The sequence below is a fragment of the Erythrolamprus reginae genome, chromosome 7 (genome assembly GCF_031021105.1).
Source record: "Erythrolamprus reginae isolate rEryReg1 chromosome 7, rEryReg1.hap1, whole genome shotgun sequence".
NCBI lineage: Eukaryota > Metazoa > Chordata > Lepidosauria > Squamata > Dipsadidae > Erythrolamprus > Erythrolamprus reginae.
The window spans coordinates 55,907,238-55,924,203 of NC_091956.1; the positions used below are offsets into that span (position 1 = coordinate 55,907,238).

Consider the following 16,966-nt stretch of genomic DNA (forward strand, 5'->3'; position numbering starts at 1 on the left):
AAATAAATATGATTGGATTTTCAAGAAAAGGGGAAGGATTAAAAGATTAAGACCTTTTACTAAAAGATTCCCAAGGCAATATTTAGTAGTACCTTTGAGAGCAATCCAGGTTCTTGGCTATTTATCCTACTAGACCAGATTTCCCTGCCATTCAGGGCAGTTGTGTCTCTTTTCCCTTTTGGAGCTGCTGTAACATCCATGTCTGAAACCTGTCCTTGAGTAGCTGAATTCCCTAGTTTGTCCTCAATGCAGGGCCGAGTTTTCAGACTAAAAGATAGCTCCTTTATCAAATAATTTAGTAAGTCAGACTGTGAGCATATATTTTGGTGAAGCATAATTTTTCAAGTTATGGCCTATTGATTTGTCAATACAACATGTTTGTATTTAATTCATTGCAATTTTATTTGTCTCAACATATCAATCATTATGATCCAGAGGATATACAGGAATTTCACTCTCTTTTAGGTAGGTTTTTTTCCATTAAATATTTCAATTACCCTTTAAATTTCAAAAGGTAACAAAGAAAACAGTTATGGAGGCAATTATTCTAATCAGGAAAACACTGTTGCCTCATGGATTGCATACACATTTCTATGGATTATGGCTAGTATAAATTCAGTAATTATTTCAATAGGATATAGGTCAAGCCTTGAAATCCACAATGTAATATTAAGCCTACAACATATATTATTAATGGTCAAAGGTTCTCAAATTCGGAATTCAATTTGAGACGACCCATATCAAGCACACAACAGATATTATGCATTATAAGGTATCGCTCCAAATTTATCAGGCATGGCTTAATATTACCAAGTGTTTTTTGAGGTTGAAAATACTTCAAACATTTTGGTAAGTTCAGAATGGCCCTAAAATATTTCCAGTGAGGCTTTGTTTTGCTTTGAGCGTGAAATGTGTTACACAGCACTATAATCTCACATGCATAAATAAAATTCTCATATGTGCTGCAGAGGATTATCCTTCATGGAAGAGAATGATAGATTACTGTTCTGTTAAATTCATTAAGCTCAAGAGTCTACATTTAAAAAAAAAAACATTAATACTGGTCCCTTTTTAAACTTTCAAGAATATTACATACTTAGTTTTGTTTTTATAGTACTAAACTCATTTTTTTTTTAAATGAAATCTTTTGATAAGTTTTTCAAAAGAATGTGCTAACGTGAGCCAGTTATCATTCTCATCATTTATAAGAACTGTTGCTTCTGAGCAAAGGCAAACTTCTTAATTCATTCATGTCCTAAATGAAAATTTTGGTTAGCCCAGCTCAACTCAGAATTTTTCTGAGAGGGCTGGCTGCAATCAACTGTCAAATACGAAATAATTTATCAGGATCTCACAAAATCAATTATAAACCTATAGCATATTAAAAGTGGGGTAATTGCTTCTAAAGTAATAAAATTCAGCAATGTTTTATTATAGGTTTATTATAGATTTTAAATTCTTAGCATTGTACATAATGAATAGGTGTTTTAAATAAATTCTGAAGTTAAATTATCTCAAAAATTGTCTTCACTTGTAGCACCTTTAATTACTAAAAAGTAGCTTACCGTTGTATCTGAAACTTCAGACTGCACATCTAAGTTTAGTGATGTGCTCTCAGCTACAGAACCAGATCCCACAGCTGAATCTATAGTCCGACCATCCTCCTCATTTTCTCTAGCCTGAAATATTTTTGTGGTATAAATAAAAAACTAATAAATAAAATAATAAAATGAATGTTATGGAGATAGTGCTATATAACAAACGCATTCCCCATTTGATTTTATGAAATTTCTGTGAAAATTGTCTTTCAAACTTACTAGCATTTTCTGCAAAAATTTCAGGTAAGATTTCTCTTGTTCTTTCAGATGATCTATGAGATGCGATAAGCGTTCAACATTAGCAGATCTCTCATTTTTCTCAACAAGGTCTTCTCTCATGGAACTAGCTTTTGCAATGTAGTCGCGAATTTGAACTAATCTGCTCACAATCTGAAAAATTCACAAAAGTAATAATCATTTGGGTTGATCTGATATACTGGATCTAAAGCACTATGATAAAACAAATACATTTCAAGACCTGTTGCCAAATATTATGGGACAAACTATCATAATATACAAAGCTAATTAACAAGGCAGTGGATCCATTGGATAGATTTATGATTACTTATACATTACACATATGGATTGCACATAAGTAATTTTTTACAGAAGTTCTTAAACAGGAGGTTAGAACCTTCAAAGGAATTATGAACCACTTACAAGATCTCATTTTAAAATGTTCTGCAGGAATGGTTGTTCAGATTATATTTTTAACCAATACTATTTACCAACCGATTCTATACCCCTTTTCTATGTCTTTTCTATGTTCTTATAAAATATTTTGAATTTAAAGTTTTTCTTCATGCATCTAGTTTTACAAAATCTGAAATATTTTAAAATTAATCAATTGAACAAAAGTGTCTGTAAAGTTTTCTTATTTGCTTTAAAATGTAAGCTATTTCATGCACTGGGGTTTTAGGCATAGTAGTGGGCAAGTTTCATTTCTGGAATATCTGCTAAAGTTATTACATTGCTGAAACTCAGAATTTTTGTTAGTTTAAATCTCTGAGCATTCAAAATTGGAAAGATTTTATCTAAGAAAAAGTCTACGAATTTGCAAATACTAGAAATTATTATTTTTTTAATATATATATATTAATGGGCTTTTAATTATTTCTAACATCAGACTACTATTGTACACTGCTTTATTGTTGCTGTTAGGCGCCACGAGTCTCCGGAGAGGGGCGGCATACAAATCCAATAAATAAATAAATAAATAAATAACAATAAAACTAAGGCTAAATTATGAAAGTGCAATAAAATATAAAAATGTTTTCATTTCACAAGTTTTGCTATTTCAATAATACAGTATTGATATGTAATCTGTGCAAAACTACTATCCATTGAAAGCATGTCAAAAAAACTAAAATGATACCTAGAAACAAATCATGTCAAAAGTTCGTTTTGATACAAAAATTAACATTCGTGCCCAGCCCTCCTTTTATAGGGCAGTGATAAATTTTAAGAATTCCAGGAATAATGAATTAACTACCCATCAGGACATTTTACAAAATGAGATTATATAAGGTTTTAATGCATTTTTAAAGCACTGTTAGAAAATCACACCTAGTAGTGCATAACAAAAATATATTTTAGCTCTTAGTATTACTTTAAAGTGGAATCATTTTCAAAATTCAAATTTGTAGAAAACGTCAGCAAAAAATCTCTTTAAGATGAAGCCCCAGGTGGGGAGGACAGTTGTCACAATGGCTAGAATGTAATATTACAGGCTAACTCTGCCTACAGCCTGGAATTCTATCCTGAGAGGATCAAAATTGACTCAGCCTTCCATTCTTCTGAGGTAGGTAAATTGAGGACCCAGATTGTTGGAGGCAATGTGCAGATATTGCAAACCACCCAGAGTGCACTATAAAGGACAATGGGATAGTATATAAGTCTAAGTGTTATTGCTATGGAGTACAAACAGCACCTGGCTACTGTCCACCGCAGGTTCACCTCTACCATCTTCTTCAATTGAGACTGGACAATTCTGCAACAAATCTTTATTCAAAGCAGCAGCAAATAAGTCTTTATATTTTGAAGATGCACCAGTTTCTTGTATTTGAGAACTCATTGCAACATCTTTGCCCTTGTTGGTATTAATCTGTAGTGATAGGTAGTTGAATGGTTTTCTGTTTTCATTAAGCTGGCGTTTGTTGTTAGCAGCTGTTGCTCTGCCCTGAGAATCACTTCCAATGCTTCTCTATGTAAGAATGAAACATCAACAAATTATTCATGTTTCCAATAATCATGTACTACTTATTAGTAATCTTATGGGGTATTATCCATGCTCTGAATAAGAAAGTATTATTTTCTATATCATGTGTTTGGAATCAATACTATACAATACTGATACTATATAATACAGTAATTCAGTTTAAACTGTAGCATGCATCCATCCACCCTTTTTTCCCACTATCTCTTTGTTTCTATAACCACTTTAATTTTTATTTCTCTCCCATTAACTTAACTATCAAAAGAAAGGGCGAGAGAAGGGAAACTGAGAGGCTCATTAACTGTTGGTTTTGTAGTGGAGCACTGTAGAAACAAAACTCCTAGCAAGAATTTAGTCTGTGAAGGAATACAAAACAAGTCAGTTTAGAATACATACTGGTATTACTCAGCACTTGAATAGTTAAGTACCAAACGGAAACACCAACAGGGATTTTTTTATTTGTAAAAGTAAAAAAAATAGTATTATATAATAGTATTGTCCTATAGTGACAATAACTTTAATCTGAAAAATGTATATTACTGTTGCTCAGAGCTACCAAAACTAGGTAACCGATTTTTAACTATTCTTCCCCCAAAAAATGCATAGCAAATATCGCTAACATTCTCAAATGGAAACAAAGCACCAAAAAGCAAAGCACATTCTCTTACATTTCCACACTGAAATAATGTCACAGAGAAATCCAGCCAATTTGTCCTTTCTTACAAATAGCACAATCAATATAACTTGCAATGTAAAAGTAGGTGGCATACACATGTCTTGAAGTGAATCATCTCATGGGTATTGCTTGGGTATACTATACTTTCCTCAGTACAGAATTGTTCACAACTTTCCTCAATTTACCTCAACATTAAACTATACTGTATGTGCAATGAATAAGATTATTTAACTCCATTTTTTTTCTTAAATATTCAACATACATACATATAGCTTTATTTAGTAAATATACAACACAAACCTGGTCTAAATCACTGAAATTTATTCTCTGTTTAAGCTTTTCCAGTTCTGTCTGTTCTGGGACAGACATTTGGGTTATATATCTAGTACGAGGGAAAGTATGCGGAGTCTTTGACTTCCTTCGTCCAACTTCTGGGGTAGATTCTGGAGAAATATCATTGGTAAATCTTGTTTCGCTTTCAGCAGAAACTTTTTTTTGGTTTTTTTCTGAAGATCTATTTGGCCTCTTTGGCTGACTTCCCCAACTCTAAAATAAAATATACACAGCACAAATTCACATGGGAAAGGTTTAAAATTAAAGATACTGATGTTTAAAACGGCAAAAAGAAAAAAATTCTACCAGAAGCATTTTAACTAAAATTTACTTCCTGTTGAAGGTAATATTTTACAATCTATGTTTTCTCAATTCCGTAAAATTGATTTCAAGAAGTTTATGAGAACCTTAATGCATAACCCCTATATACATAAGAAACTGTAGCCAATACCGTATTGTTCAATCGATCATCAAGGCTTTCATGGCTCCAGCTGGGCAAGTCATGATCATCTATTCCTTCTTCAAAAGGACTTCCTCCTGTAGCCATTATGATGATGATCAACTATTGAAAAAATAAATAGCTGCAAGATAAAAATATATTTTAGCATGCTATCTTTTAATTTACACATTTAGATATTGCACCAATTCAAATGTAATAAAAATATACTGAACAAGATCAGTCACAATTATAATGGGAAATATAATATTGGAATTGGTCACTTCTTATAACATTGAAGATCTAACCACTAGTGCATCAATTAATGAATCTATTTAACAATGGTATATTTAAAAGTCCTTTATAGTTTTGTTTTATTTTTAAAGCCTATATTGTTTCTAAATCAAATCTTTGATAGAATTTTTCTATACCAATTTAACTCAAAGGAATTTCTAGAACTAAGCTCAATTTGCTGTACTGTATTTACAAAAATGCTGTAATACAGTGGAGATTATACAATAAAATAAACCTATACAGCACTACCCTATTTTTGTATTCCAATATTTGTTAAATTTTATTCAAAGATAAACACGTTTAAGATGAAGCTTACGGTAATCGTTTAAGAGATGTCTACAGCAGTAAGTCCTATAAATGCAGTAAAGGCTACTGAGTTAAATAAATTTATTCTAGGTAAATGTATATGTTGTAAGCCGCCCCAAGTCCTTGGAGAGGGGTGGCATATAAGTCCAATAAATAAATAAATAAATGAATGAATGAATAATGTAGGAATGCAATCTATACAGATTAATACTAAAATGGTTTATTCAGAAACAACGCAAACATTCCTTGTACCAATGATACTGTAAAAATATATACAGTAGTCCCTCGCTATACCGCGCTTCACCTACTGCGGCTTCACTTCATCGCGGGTTTCTGAGGAAGTCAATCTGCAGATTTAAACAGTCCGCCGAACTCGATCGGCAGGTTTTTTAAATAAATAAATAAATCTAAAATTGTAAATACTGTATTTAAATACTGTATCTAAAATAAATACTGTGTGGGAAGGGTTTATAAACACTTAAAACAATGAAAACTTACCAAACAATTACAATATAAATACTTAAATAAGTACTATCAGTCGATAAATTCCCCATCGCGGATTTCACCTATCGCGGCCAGGTCTGGAACGTAACACCAGCGATAGGTGAGGGACTACTGTACAACCAATTTTACTAAATGTTGCTGTATACATTCTATGAGTTGTTAACAACATTCCATGTGTTCATTTATTCACTTGAGCTTTATTTACTTTTAGAGCTAATCCCTTTTTACCCATTTTCCTAGCAATAATTTTCCAAAAACTTGTCATGAAATATTTGCTTCTTTTCAATACTACTATCATGACTAGTAAAAAGCTAGAACAAATTTAATACAGTAGTCCTGAACTTACTATCACAATTGAGATTTAAGTAAATTTTGCCCCATTTTATAACATTTCTTGCAACAGTTAAGGAGAATCACTGCAGCTGATAAGTTAGTAACTCAGTTGTTAAGTGAATCTGACTTCCCCATAGCTTTCACTTGTCAAAAGCTTGCAAAAAGTGATCACAATTACCTTGAGGCACAGCAATGGTCATAAATATGAGGCAGTTGCCAAGCATCTAAATTTTGATCACATGATCATAGGGATGTTACAAAGGTCATAAATGTCAATAATTGCCATGTCACTTTTCTCAGTGCCATTGTAACTTTGAATGATCACTAAATAAATTGTTGTAAGTCAAGGACTACATCTACAAATGTGTGCAGAGACCCATCATTTTTATTAAACAGAATAAGAAATCTCCTGTTCCCAATGGAAATGAATAGAGAATACTCAACTGTTACAAATTTAAAGACAATACAACAAATATCTTCCCAATTTCTGTTTGTTTCTTTGCTACATGACAGTGCCATAACTTTAAAGCAATATGTACAGTACAATGCAATCTATTCATACGTGTAGCAATCCAATTTACAGTTCTTGCCCCTAAAAGAAGAGCCTTTTTTTTTTTTACATTTTATGGTTTTTTATTTATTGTTAAATCAGAACACCTTAGTTTTCATTAACCTTCTTTTGTAACGTATTTACAGTGTTGCTGTAGATCCAAGCAACAAGATCAACATGGAGTTACTAACACAAAGAGCTGCCAAATGTATACTGAAAATAGTTCAGTACAAAAGACAACAGCAAATATAAAGAGCTTCAGATTTGACTTAGAAGCACTTGGCCTGTGCTTCTGATTAAAAATACATAAAACTCCTGCACACACAAGATACTGTTCCATGATTCCTTTTCTTATTTTTAGGAATCAAATAGTCACAATAATTGGGAATTTCTGAGATTGAACTACCAGTTTCTGGTAACTAGAGCCACTGTATTAGCTTTCTGTTAGAATTTAAAAAAAGAAATACCTCATGTATACAATATCTTATGGCACAGAACATTTTTAGGCTGAATTTTGCAAAATATATCAAGGCACAAAATAGGTAACCATAATTTCTATAAATCCCTGAAATGTGTTTAGTTCATGGTTCACTGTTTTCTGCATACACGGAAAATTGAGTTAATTCAGGGAATCATGGTTCAATTACCAGGGACTAGGAAACTATGTAAACTTAAAATGTAAAAGATAACTCTGCCTTTTTATATATGAGTGACAACAAAAATTTGATGGATAAGAAGTCAGCTGGCCCTGAAAACTCAAATGAATTCACTTGAATTTATAGTTTCAGTGGATAATGAAAATGCCCATTGAAACTAACAAAAAGTTATAAAGCAATAAATTTCAGACACTAAACATCCAAGAGACACCATTGTTTTCCAAAAATAAGATCCTGTCTTATTTTTTTGAGCCCTGAAATAAGCGCTTGGCTTTATTGCCATGCACTCAAAAGCCCAATTGGACCAATTATTATTAAGGGATGTCTTATTTGGGGGAAACAGGGTAGAAACTAAGATCTTATATTGTTTTTGTAGGAATTATAAAAAAAAATAGGCCTTCACAATGGCCCAGTTTAATACCTGTCAAACAAACTATCTCCCTCCCACAAAATTGGGTTTGTGATCAAGTTGAAGTTGGCTTTGCCTATATGCCCTTCTATTAGTCTTCTGTATCTTAATTACTTACATTATAAGAGTGCAATCCAGTAGAGGGAGACTGAATTATCATGAACTATCTTTCAACAGCCTTCCAGTCTTTGCTGATACTCATCTCCTGTTAGGACTTTAACCATTCTAAGTATCTTTTGAGCAACTGCCTTGTCCTATGAAACATTTCATATATATTTTTGTGTGTGTGTATGTATGTATATATATGTATAAATATGTATACATACATACTTTTGTATAAGACATCTGTAAGGGGCATGCATAAGTCCTATTGTCCTTTTTTATCATTACTTTTTACTTAGGTTATGTTTATACATACTATCCTATATATGTTTAACAAATGAATAAATAAAAATAAATATGTATATGTTTACACACACACACACACATATATATTTATTATTTATATATATGTGTCAATAACAGTATACAACTTATCGCAATCGACTTGAAGGGAGGAGCAGGTAACCATGACAAATTTAGCAATAGCATTAGGACTTAAGATTTATATACAGCTTTACAATGCTTTACAACCCTCTCTAAGCGGTTTTACAGAATCAGCGTATTGCCCCCAACAATCTGGGTCCTCATTTTACCCACCTTGGAAGGATGGAAGGCTGAGTCAACCTTGAACCTGGTGAGATTCGATCTACCAAACTGCTGGCAGACAGTGATCAAGAAGAAGTTTTACTGATTGTATGGTGCCCAGAGAAGATGGGCAGCTCCCAAATCTAATAAATTATTGCAGATTATTGCAGAAATTTATTACGGAAAAATCAGAAAATCAAACTTTCCAGGTTCGTTACAAATATAAAATAGTAATGAATCCTCCAGGGTTTAACACATCCTATACCACTATCCACACAAACGATTCTCGAGGCGGGGTGGTGGAGGGCAGGTAATCTAAGCCTACCTATTTGGGACGAAGCTGTCCCGATCCTGGAGACCCAGACGTACCCGAAGCGCTTCAACGGTACCGTTTTATAAGTTCCCCAGCCGCAGTTTCCTCTTTCCTGGCAGCCGAGGTTGCTACGCTACTCCCGGCTGAAGGGGACGAAGAGGAGCAGAAGGCAAAAAGACGGTTACGGGGCGGAGTCCCAGGGCCCGCTTTTTTCTCTCAAATAGGCGGCAATTGTCGAAGTCACGAGGGAAAGGGAGAGGGAGTGAGGCAGATGGCTCGGCGCCAGATGGCTGACTAGGGGGAAGCCAGCGCGCCGTCGCCCTGGCAACAAGGAACCACTACCTTTCTTCCACCCACTCAAGGTAGAGGGGAGGAGCCTGATTAGAGCGCGCGCCGCAAAGGAGGAGGCGGAGGGAAGGGCACGCCCCCTCCCCGTTCTCCCACGGAAGAAGTCGAGGGGCGCAAGTACTCCAGGCCCGCAGACTTATCCATACACACACACACGCAACTACTTCCCACTCCGAGGTTCACCTACGCCGGAATTCTTGGGACTATAACACATATACATACACACACACATATGTTTCTTGGGAGATATAGCGCGTGCCCCCCTTTTGCCCCGCCCACTCATTGTATCCAAATAAGTGAGCTCGCGCTTCTTCATACCGCGACCTACCGAAAAGAACCCGCTTGAGGAATCCTCTCATACACCAGCTCCAACGGCTGCCCCGGACGCCATCTTGGTCTTTTTTAGAGACAAGAAAGTCGGCGGACGGATACACACCGTTACTTAGTAACGTCTTCCCGGGAAACGATGATGCTCTTCCGCGCCGCGCGTCCCACTTTCTCCGCTTCAGCTCGCTGGATCCTGCGTCACGTGACCAGAGCGCCAATGTCCCCCCCCTCCCACTTCCGAGCTACAAGTATTCCGTTCCTGGTTGGCCCAGAGGCTTCGAATGAACTCGCGCGGGACTTGCCGTAATAAGCGGACCGAAAACTATGTTTCCCAGAATGCAGGCAGAGCACTTTCCCCATAAATGAATGGGATTCATTTTTTAAAAAATTTATTTATTTATTTATTTATTTATTTTGTCCAATACACAATGGGGGTTTTAGTGGGTATATATCTATATACACATAGTAAAATACATGATGAAGGTTATAGAGGAGATACTCATAGTAAAATATATCTAAGAAATAATAGAAAAGAAGATACATAGTAATAGAACATATCAATGAAAGATATCATTTAAAGGATTCTGGGAGTTGTAGTTTAATCCCTCCCGTTCTTACTATTCTTAGGTAAGGTTTTTCTTGGGAAGGGATTGTTTAGACCAGTGTTTCCCAACCTTGGCAACTTGAAGATATCTGGACTTCAACTCCCAGAATTCCCCAGCCAGCATTCATTTTCATCATTGTGACCGGTAACACCTAGCAGTGGTCCATGGAAAGCAGTAGAATTAAAATGGAGCAAACACAATGATACTCCCAGTCACCCAAGTAAAAAAAACTGCAAGAAATTAAAGCTGCATGAAACACTATGTTGACAGAGGCAATAGAAAACCTATAATATACTATTTCCCAACCTTGGCAACTTGAAAATATTTGGACTTCAACTTCCAGAATTCTGGGAGTTGAAGTCCATATGTCTTCAAGTTGCCAAGGTTGGGAAACACTGCTATAATAGAGCCAAGGGTGATAGAACCAGCAACATAAAACTTGCATAACCTGACTCTTTTCATTTTAAACTGATTTCTACAGGACTTGGGCTATCTTCTCTCAATCTCAATCTCAATTATCAATATGATAATTATCCAGATTTATGCCCCCAACTAGTAATGTAAAAGAACAAAAGATTGATGCATTTTATTTCATGTCCAATCGATGTATGATCTTGAGCATACACCCACATTTTCAAGAGAATATAAGGAATTGCCTTGAATTTCATTGATTTAAAAAATAGGGAAATGGAATCCAGTAAATTCTTAAGATGAATGTAAAAATAGATTGATAAACACTGAGAAATAGAAAACAAACTTTCCTGCCTAAGACCAACCCTCACAAATACATACAAGAGGTAGTTGGGCATGTTAATGTTGGTACAGTACAGTATTGTTAAACAAGTTCCCAAGTAGTAAGGAGGGCTTTTTTGGGGGGGGGGGGAATGAAAGGATGTGCCAGTGACATCACTGTTGCCAGGGAATGCCCAGTTGGGGGCTCCTTTGATGTCCCTGTGATGTCCCTGTGAAGTTGCCCATCAAAGTGGTTTGTTCCAAATGCACCAGAGTTGTATTGAGGGCTCTTGACTCTTCCACTTAAATAGCTTTGCCTTATTTCTGGAGTGGCCTGGCCTGATTCTATTCAGGTGGCTCTATATTTTTCAGTGAAACTGCATTCCTGGAAAACGTTTTGTTGGATCTATTATGTTCTGAAGAAGCTGGGAAGTTTTCACTCCAGTCCGACAAGGAAGGAAGGTAGGAAAATTCTGATTGGTTCCCTGCTGGATTGTCTCCCTATTTAAACCCCCTGCCTTTTGTATACTGCTGCTGGAAGTTACTCTCTGTAATGTAATAAAGAGCTGAAGTCACTCCATCATTCTCCTGTCTCTTCAGTATTGAAACTCAACAGTTGGTGGTTTTGGTTGTGGTTAATAAAGGTCACCCATCTTAATCACCATTCTTCATGTTGATAGTAAAACTGTGATATGTTATTCCAAATTAGTTTCCTAGATTTAAGCCTACTGATAGGTAGAGTCTAATATTTTATGCATTGGAAGATCTATAGGAGTCAATGGCATGTTTATATTATTCCACTCTAAAACTATTTCTTGTTATCTCCCGAGATCAGGAGGGATAATGTTAGAAAGAACATGGAGCCCTGAGTCCTATATCAGTTGAACAGTTCCAGACAGGTGGGGGTTGCACTTACCAGCCACTACCAGTGCGCTCTCCGTGACCATCGCAAGCATGCGCACCTCTGTCAGGCGCACACACATGCACATTGGTGCGAGATTTGGCTTCTGTGCTTCCGCAGCAAGCAAAATCTCATGTGAGGATGCTCACACCGGTGAGATTTTACTGATTTTCAATTATTTATTTGCTCCCGCGCATGTGCAGAAGCAAAAAAATGCCAAAAATTGGCGAAATCTCACATGCAAGAGCATCCTCGTGTGAGATTTCCTTTGCTGCGCATGTGCACAAGTGATCCCACACCTGCACACATCAGCACAGAGATCCATGTGCATCTCAATTTCCGCTATAGGAATCCAATCCCAGCCATACCAGGTGCAACCTGCAACTGATTTCAGATAATCAGAACTGTAGAAAAAAATAATTACTGCCAACCTGCCTCCCACTGAGGATCTGTGCACTGCACAATTCAAAAAGAGGGTTGTGAAAATATTTATATTGACCTCTTGCATCCTGGACATAAATTGTTTCAACCCCTACCCTCAAAACACTGCACACCAAGACAACTAGACGTAAGAAAAGGTTTTCCAGAATGCCACCACTCTACTAAACAAATAATCCCCTCAACACCATCAGACTATTTACCAAGGCTGAGTTACTATTACTATTAGTCTTCTCATCATTCCTATCAATCATCTCCTCTCACTTATAACTGCAGGACTATAACCTGTTGCTTGTATCCTTACAATTTATATTAATATTGTTTCCTGGTTGCTTATTTGTACCCCATGACAATCATTACCGTAAGTGTTGTAACTTACCATTCTTGACAAATGTGTCTTGTCTTTTTATGTACACTCAGAGCATATGCACCAAGACAAATTCCTTGTATGTCCAATCACACTTGGCCAATAAAATTCTATTCTATTCCATTCCATTCCATTCCATTCCATTCCATTCTATTCATGTCATTAAGTTGAATATCAATATTTTTGTTATGACAACTTCTTCCCTGTGCAATATTCAGTGACAGAGTATAACAGGGAGGATATGACAATAATGCACACACAAATAGGAAACAAGTCCCTACATCTAGCAAGCATGCCTAACTAGACTTCCAAATCTAAAGCAACTAGTGCAAGAGTAGTCTGGAAAAGAAGTTTCACCAGCTAATCTTGGGGTCAAAACTAAAGTCATGGGCTTTGAAGTCAATATTCAAAACACACAGAATCAGAGTTTGCAAATGGTCATTACAAACCAAGATACTTGTAGTACAGTGATCCCCCAGTTATTGCGTCCCCAACCATTGCGAACAGGGTAATTTGCAATTTTTGAACCCGGAAGTCAAAACACCATCTACGCATGCGTGCCCTTTTTCTATGGGCACGCATGCGTAGATGGGGCCCGGCAGATCAGCTGCTGGGCAGCTTCCCTGGGTCTTCCCCCTCTTGCTGGCGGGAGGGCGAGCAGCGGGCATCAGCAAGGAGTTTCCCCACCGCCCACGCAAACTCCTCGCTGCCGCCCGCCCTTCGCCCGCCCACGCCGTTCATTCTCGCCGCTTTCGAGCTGAGTCCTGAAGCGAATTCGCTCCAGGACTCAGCTCGAAAGCGCCGAGAGCCAGCGTGGACAAGCCGTTCGCTGGCGCTGGCTATCGGCGCTTTTGAGCTGAGTCCGGAAGCGAATTCGCTCCCGGACTCAGCTCGAAAGCGCCGAGAGCCAGCGTGGACAAGCCGTTCGCTGGCGCTGGCTATCGGCGCTTTTGAGCTGAGTCCGGAAGCGAATTCGCTCCCGGACTCAGCTCGAAAGCGCCGAGAGCCAGCGTGGACAAGCCGTTCGCTGGCGCTGGCTATCGGCGCTTTTGAGCTGAGTCCGGAAGCGAATTCGCTCCCGGACTCAGCTCGAAAGCGCCGAGAGCCAGCGTGGACAAGCCGTTCGCTGGCGCTGGCTATCGGCGCTTTTGAGCTGAGTCCGGAAGCGAATTCGCTCCCGGACTCAGCTCGAAAGCGCCGAGAGCCAGCGTGGACAAGCCGTTCGCTGGCGCTGGCTATCGGCGCTTTTGAGCTGAGTCCGGAAGCGAATTCGCTCCCGGACTCAGCTCGAAAGCGCCGAGAGCCAGCGTGGACAAGCCGTTCGCTGGCGCTGGCTATCGGCGCTTTTGAGCTGAGTCCGGAAGCGAATTCGCTCCCGGACTCAGCTCGAAAGCGCCGAGAGCCAGCGTGGACAAGCCGTTCGCTGGCGCTGGCTATCGGCGCTTTTGAGCTGAGTCCGGAAGCGAATTCGCTCCCGGACTCAGCTCGAAAGCGCCGAGAGCCAGCGCCCCCCGGACCTCCAACCCGGGTTTGGGGGGCTGCTAGGAAGCCCCCCATGCCGGCGGCAAACAGCCACGCCGCCCCCAATCTTCGGCTCCTCGCTAGCGCTGTGGGAGTAAAAACACCATCTGCACATGCGCAGATGGTGTTTTTACTTCCGCAGCACTACTTCGCGAAAACCCGCTCGTTGCGGGGGGTCCTGGAACGGAACCCTCGCAACGAGCGGGGGATCACTGTATTATAAAGTAATGACCTGTCTTTTCAATCAATTTAAACCAGTTTGTAAAATTGATCTGTCCAGCAGATGGCAGACATATTTCAGATTGTATAGTGTTTTGTACAAGTACCAAATTTTACTGAAATTTACTATTTACTAAAAGCTGGAAAGGTTTGATGATGCAGTAAAATACATTGCAAGTGGACTTAGAAATTATACTTCTCTAAAGTTACTAATGAGCTTAATTTGGGCTAGATGTGTATAATTACATACACATATACAGTATAATATGTGATGTAGCTGTTATTATCATTATGAAAAGAAAAGAGATTATCCAATTCATATCAGAAGAAAGGTTCAATAAGGGGCTTTCAACTTTTACAGCCAATGAGTTCATACTGAGTTTTAAGATTATGGAAGTGTTACAACTGCTTCTGCAGGATGAATGGGAATGAGCTTGTCTAAAATAATTTCTCACTGGGGAAACCAATGAGAGAGTTCTCCATTATCAACATTAGCATCCCAAGATGTTTAATAGCTTGTAGGCTTGTTTATCAGAGTAAGTACATACTGGGGTGCAATCCTCTAATTTTTTTTTTTAGAATGCCCCTTGGGTATAGTCAGGAACAGCATCATCACATCATCATCATCATCATCATCATTATTATGTCAATACAACACAGCAAATGAGATCACTATGCTGGATTTTGTATTTCATCACCAGTCGGGCGCCTCCCAAGCACCTAGGACTGCATGACGTAGCGGCGAATTATGTTTGCCGATCCCAGTAAAGCGGCCTTTTGCAATTGAAAGGTGGAGATTTTGTCAATTCCGATGTTTTTCAAATGTCCTCTGAGATCCTTTGGCACTGCACCCAGCGTGCCAAGTACCACTGGGACCACTTTCACTGGCTTATGCCAGAGTCGTTGCAGCTCGATTTTTAGATCTTCGTATTTCACTAATTTCTCTAGCTGCTTCTCCTCAATTCTGCTATCCCCTGGGATTGCGATGTCGATGATCCATACTTTCTTTTTCTCCACAATCAGGAGGTCTGGTGTGTTATGCTTCAGAATTCGTTAAGTCTGAAGTTGGAAGTCCCACAGTAGTTTTGCTTGCTCATTTTCAACCACTTTTTCGGGCTTATGATCCCACCAGTTCTTTGCCACTGGTAAATGGTAGTTCCAGCACAAGTTACAGTGGATCATTTGTGCCACAGCATCATGTCTATGCTTGTAGTCAGTCTGTGCGATCTTTTTGCAGCAGCTGAATATGTGATCGATTGTTTCATCTGTTTCTTTACAGAATCTGCACTTTGGATCGTCTGTTGATTTTTCAATTCTGGCTTTGACAGCATTTGTTCTAATGGCCTGTTCTTGTGCCGCTAGTATTAGTCCTTCTGTCTCCGTTTTGAGTGTTCCCCTTATAAGCCATGACCAGGTCTTTTCTTTATCCACTTTGCCTTCAATTTTCTCCAAGAACTGGCAATGCAATGCTTTGTTCCGCCAACTCTTCATATGACATTGTTGTTGTTGTTGTTGTTGTTGTTGTTGTTGTTGTTGTTGTCGTTGTCATTGTCATTGTTTTTATTAATTAGATTTGTATGCTGCCCCTCTTCGGAGACTCGGAGAGGCTTACAACAACAATACATAGTACAAATCTAATGGCTAAAAAGGACAGTTTAAAACCCCATTATAAAAAAACAGTCATGCATCCCAGACAAACCATATATAAAATGAAACGGCCCAGGGGAATCAATTTCCCCATATCTGATGGCAGAGGTGGGTTTTTAGGAGTTTGCGAAAGGCAAGGAGGGTGGGGGCAGTTCTGGTCTCCGGAGGGAGTTGGTTCCAGAGGGTCGGGGCCACCACAGAGAAGGCTCTTCCCCTGGGCCCCGCCAGATGACATTGTTTTGTCGACGGGACCCGGAGAAGGCCAACTCTGTGAGACCTAATCAGTCACTGGGATTCGTGCGGCAGAAGGCGGTCCCGGAGATATTCTAGTCCGATGCCATGAAGAGCTTTATAGGTCATAACCAACACTTTGAATTGTGACCAGAAACTGATCGGCAACCAATGCAGACTGCGGAGTGTTGGTGTGACATGGGCATATCTGTGCACATTATTGAAAATAGTGTTGGGTTCGTATTTTACACACACCTCCCAATTTAATTTTTTTCTTTAAAAATAAAATCTGATGATTTTCAAAGAAATCAGATCACATT

At 38.4% G+C, this 16,966-nt stretch overlaps 1 protein-coding gene across 20 annotated transcripts in view; it reads right to left on the reverse strand.

The window, feature by feature from the left end:
* PCM1 (pericentriolar material 1) overlaps positions 1 to 10,221 on the reverse strand; it is a 69,634-nt gene extending 59,413 nt beyond the window's left edge. For 4 of the 20 annotated variants that reach the window (XM_070757606.1, XM_070757604.1, XM_070757605.1 and 1 more), the window contains exons 1-8: positions 9,987 to 10,221; positions 9,323 to 9,453; positions 5,274 to 5,403; positions 4,790 to 5,035; positions 3,529 to 3,801; positions 1,818 to 1,988; positions 1,566 to 1,679; positions 93 to 281 (exon numbers count right to left, since the gene is read on the reverse strand). In XM_070757606.1, the coding sequence (XP_070613707.1) occupies positions 93 to 281; positions 1,566 to 1,679; positions 1,818 to 1,988; positions 3,529 to 3,801; positions 4,790 to 5,035; positions 5,274 to 5,369 (1,089 nt within the window). In that variant the 5' untranslated portion in view covers positions 5,370 to 5,403; positions 9,323 to 9,453; positions 9,987 to 10,221. Of the gene's footprint in view, positions 1 to 92; positions 282 to 1,565; positions 1,680 to 1,817; positions 1,989 to 3,528; positions 3,802 to 4,789; positions 5,036 to 5,273; positions 5,404 to 9,322; positions 9,454 to 9,986 lie in introns of those variants that run through there. The other 16 variants (XM_070757618.1, XM_070757613.1, XM_070757603.1 and 13 more) reach the window with 15 other exon arrangements.
* Positions 10,222 to 16,966: the final 6,745 nt, after the last annotated feature.